A 5000-nucleotide genomic window follows, 5' to 3' on the forward strand; every position below is an offset into this window, starting at 1 on the left:
TATCAAGTGAGCTTTGTTTCTAATATTTTACTAACTTGGTATTATATAAAACACGGAAATCAAATAGCAATTTTTTTATGGATTTAACAAATTAACATTGAAGGAATCGAACGCCTACAAGAATGCATCACAGTGTTTACTTAAGTCGTATCTTAGTTGTCTGACAATTTACATTTACCGGTATGTTGCACTCAACTCTGCAAAGGTGTAAAATATTTGGAAATGTGACAGTGAAGAATTATTTGAATGAAAAGTTGTTGTCGCTTTTGTGCTTCATTATTTACTGTCAAGGTTCCGAGTCGAAAAGGGTTTGATGTGAACTGTCAAAAATGTATTTAATTGCATAATAATAATAATAATAATAATAATAATAATAATAATAATAATAATAGGTATTTGCATCTCTTGTTTGCACGCACGCAATTGAAATAGGAAGGTTTTTTAGCCTCTAATAGTAAATTTGTTGTTTGTTTCGATTAATTTTTCGCTGGAAAAGGATTTTGCCGAGATATTTCCAGCCTTTGTGAACTTTAATATCATGTTGTGTAATTTTCGAGCTTAACAAATTTGCATACGTGTGTTGAAATGTGATACGGGAGCATTTTTGTGGTATAGTGTAACGAAAATAAACAGGTCTGTTGGAAGCTTGCTTGAGTTTCAAAAATGACGCCCAAAATCGGCAAAAAAAAATCTGACACTGATGAATAATAAAGTAGCTGCTATCCCCAAAACAATGGAATTACCTGGCGATAAATAACCTCGTCTTGGAGAGTAAAGTTTTGACTGTCAACCTGAAGAGTTGGGTGATTGTGATCTTTGTGTTAAATTCGGACATTTCTTGTCAGACTTTATAAAACTTGAAAGAAAAAGAAAACTAAAAAAAACAAAAACCCGGTATCTGTGTCATTTGATGATTTGACACAGATGCTTCACTGTTTCGCGAGTATTAAAACACGCCGCGGTAACTTCATCACGGCGCCCGCTGAATCCGATGTCACTTTCGATTTTGCGCTTTTACTTGTGCAGCCAAAAGTACAATAGCAAAAATCTCCCAAAATGTTTGTCGCTGATCGTAACTTTTTATATTGGGGGTTAAAAATTAATGTTGTTTTCATGTCATAAATGTTGTTGCTGATGGCAAAATATTTTATTCTCGATCGACCGTCCAGAAAACCTCCTCTGTTGTGTGTCTCACAGTATTTACTGAAGTCGAATCTATTTAAAGTTTGCCTGTTTGTCTGTCAAGTAACATTCATTTTGTACTCAACTCTGCAAAGGTTAAAAAAAATTGGAAATGTGACAGTGAAAAATTATTTGAATGAAAGCTTGTTGTCTCTTTTGTCCTTTATTAGGTACGGTCAAGGTTCTTTCGAAAAGGGTTTGATGCGGTACTTTTACAAATGAATGTGAACTGTCAGAAATTTATTTAATTGCATATGCTTTGTGATTGTGTGTTTCGCTTGCACGCACGCAACTGAAATAGGAAGGGTTTCTTGCCTCTTATGATAGCAAATATGTTGCTTGTTTCAAGAAATGATTCGCTGGAAAATATTTCTGTGAAATTTCCAGCTTTTGTAAATTTATCATGTGTAATTTTCGAGCTTAGCAAATTTGCATACATGTGTTGAAATATGATACGGGGAGAATTTTTGTGGTAATGCATAAGTCACGAAAATAAACAGGTCCGTTGGAAGCGTGCTTGAGTTTCAACAAAATGACCCCCAAAATCGGCGAAAGATTGTGACGCTGATGAATAATAAAGTAGCTGCTATTACCAAAACGATGGAATTACCTGGTGATAAATAACCTTGTCTTGGAGAGTAAATTTTTGATTTTCCAGAAACAATGGTCAACCTCTGAGAGTTGGGCGATTGTGATCTTTGTGTTGAATTCGCACATTTCTTGTCAAAATTTATAACAATTGAAAGAAAGAGAAAACTAACAAAAACAAAAACCCGGTATCTAAGCATCATTTGACACAGATGCTTCACTGTTTCGCGAGTAAACATGCCGCGGTAACTTGATCACTGCGCCCGCTGAATTGGATGTGCGATTTACTCGGTGCAGCCAAAAGTACAATTACAACAAAACAACTAAAATCTCCCAAAATGTTTTTCGCTGATGGTAACTTTTTATATTCGTGATTCAAAATTAATGTTGTTTTCATGTCGTAAATTTTGTTACCGATGGCAAAATATTTTATTCTCGATCGACCGTCCTGAAACTTCCTTCTGCTCTTCTTAAAAACTGTGTATCCATATTTATTTACTTTGACATCAATAATTGTTTTGCATAAAGCAAGCTAACAAAATCTGTATCTTGCTTGGTTCGCATTTGATAGCATTAAAATAGAATTTTCGGTCCTATGCTTCTATTACTGAGTGGTATATTTCTTAGGTCGCCCATCCAGTTACTAACCCTGCCGGATAGGGATAAAGTTCAGCTTTCAACTTTTGTTTATAAAGCTGTCAGATGCTGTCAGTGCACGCTTACACTTGTGGTGGAAAGAAGTTGCATGATCAACAAGTCAGCCCAGAAGCCAATGTTTCTCGATTCCCTTTTATTTTCTTCAATCTCTCTGGGTTCAGTACTTTGCTAGTAACCACATGTCTTCTCAAGGGGCTATTTATCTAAGACTTTTACCATGGCGCTACAATGATAGACAATACCAAAACAATATCGTGTACTGTTAGACCTACATACTACGCAAAGACAACTGTCAACATGTCATCCCAGAAGACAATGTTTTTCACTTCCCATTTATTTTCTTCAATCTTTCTGGGTTCAGTACTTTGCTAGTAACCACATGTCTTCTCAGGCTATTTACCCAAGACTTCTACCATGGCACTACAATGATAGACAATACCAAAACAATATCGTGCACTGTTAGAGCTACAGTTACGCAAGGACAACTTGAATCTCCTGGAAGACAATACACAGCTCAGTTGACATTATGGAATAAATTGCTGTGTTACTTCACTACCACACGTAAGCAATGCGTGTCCATTTTTTTTAAAGAGGACAGGAATTTCTTCTTTCTGACATAAGATTAATTAATAGGCCAGTAGCCAGGTTTTTAACCTCAGAAAAGGATCTGTTTCGTCGTACGAACGTGTGAGGAGTTGTGACTTTTGGGTTAGCCCTTAAATGGTGATGACCCCCCAACTTGAAAAAAATTGCCTGGAACGCTGCACGTATCACATGCAACCCAGTGTACCCTCACGGAGGGTGACACGCAAGGAATACTTTTTAGTAATCCTTCTAAAGGGCTTTCGAGGTTTAAATTTTGGAAAAGTTTACACTGTGGTAAAAATATTAATTGAACAATAGTTGCATAAATTTGCTTGTCACAACGAAAGCACGAGTACTAAAATTCGCTCAAAGTCTCTCGCTATTGAAACTCTTCAACCCTAAGGCAAAAATCTGCATGCCCGATTGGCAAGCGCGCATGATCAAGTTGCATGTAACGTCTTTCATCACTGATAGGGTCGTCGCACTGTTTTCGTGGGTTGAGACTTATTTGAGAAATAATATTAATGTTGATTTGTGACATTCGCAACGATAACTACTCTTTCGCACTATTAACTAAGTTGATTTTTTTAAGGATTATCATCCCACTTACCGTCGTAATACTTCAAAGGGACGGGCAATAACGATTCGCGATCTTCCCTGAAGGTCTCCCGGGAACGTTTAAGGCTACTTGCGAAGCCGAATAATGAATAGATCCCATATCCTCCATCGATCTATTATAAGAAGAAAGTACAAAATGAAAAAGATATAAAATCAAACGACGCCATAGGCCAACTCGTGGATAAAGTATCTTAAACGAGTGGGAAGCCACGAATCCCGTAGTGAAGATGGAATTTATATACCCCCTATGAGATTGAGGGGTCAAAGAGAATGTTCATCTCCTCGTCATGGTTTAGCGCCCAGCCAAAGGTTCATTAAAATTCATTCATTCAAGTTGACCAAACATTCGAAGTCCACTTGTAGGCACAAAATCGTCCTGTGAAAGCTACAAAAAGCACAATGCACGCCTTTGATCGCAAGGGCTTTTGGGAACGATGGAGCTATGGCAAATGTCGTTTTAGTAAAAGGAGTTTTTGTTCGGGTCGACTAATTACGAAGAGTTTCCACTCCTGAGTAGGCGAATAACACATTTGCATATCGCAGTGCCCAAAATCACTCGTTCTCAGAGCTTGGGCACCAGTGATGGCATAACACTCTCCACTTCCCAAGCCTTTTGGAGAGCTTGCTAAGCGCAGTTTAGAGACGGAGCAAAGTGACTTCTGATTTTATTTGAGGCTAATTTCGGTCAGTGGATTTTCAGTATTGGTCGAATATTGTAAGTAACGTAGAGTTGTGAGCAGTTGCAAACAATTTCCCGATTCACAAAAACAGGAAGACGAACCACTGAAGCAAGAAGTTCCGCCTATGTATTAGGGAGAAAAAAATGTTAATAACAAAACACGTGGGCAACCGCAAATTATGCGAGAAGTCAACTTGATCTCACAACTTTTTTTTTTCATTTCATATACCATTTCATCATTGATTCATTCCTCACGGGACCACTGGAACCCACAAATGACCAGCTCCCAACGTCAGTGGCTTCATAGCTCGACAGTTGGTTAGAGCGTCACACCGGAATCGCGAGGTCACGGGTTCAAACCCCATTGAAGTCGGCTGAATTTTTCAGGCTTCTCTACGCAATTGTAAAAATTGCGTTCATAACTGCGAAGATCATAGCTTCACTTGATAAAACTTTATTTTCACACAATAAAAAAAAAGATGCAAATAAACCATAATATAGATCACAGGATGTGTTTGGTGATTAAAGTAGCAATACTAAGAGAACCACACTTATGTTGATTAATGAAAGATAAAGAAATTCGTCGTTTAAAACCCCATATAATTTTCACAAAATTAGCCAAAAATATATAAAAAGGTCATTTAAAATAATTTACATCACTTAGTATCTGGTATGAAATTGTTCAACTTAA

General features: G+C 37.2%; 1 protein-coding gene across 1 annotated transcript in view; it reads right to left on the minus strand.

The window, feature by feature from the left end:
- Positions 1-5000, minus strand: part of LOC137973606 (uncharacterized) — a 24259-nt gene that overhangs the window by 17731 nt on the left and 1528 nt on the right. The window contains exon 2 of the mRNA XM_068820450.1: positions 3623-3743. Coding sequence (XP_068676551.1) covers positions 3623-3743 — 121 coding nt within the window. The remainder of the gene's footprint in view (positions 1-3622; positions 3744-5000) is intronic.

This window comes from Montipora foliosa, chromosome 10, assembly GCF_036669935.1.
Source record: "Montipora foliosa isolate CH-2021 chromosome 10, ASM3666993v2, whole genome shotgun sequence".
NCBI classification, from domain to species: domain Eukaryota; kingdom Metazoa; phylum Cnidaria; class Anthozoa; order Scleractinia; family Acroporidae; genus Montipora; species Montipora foliosa.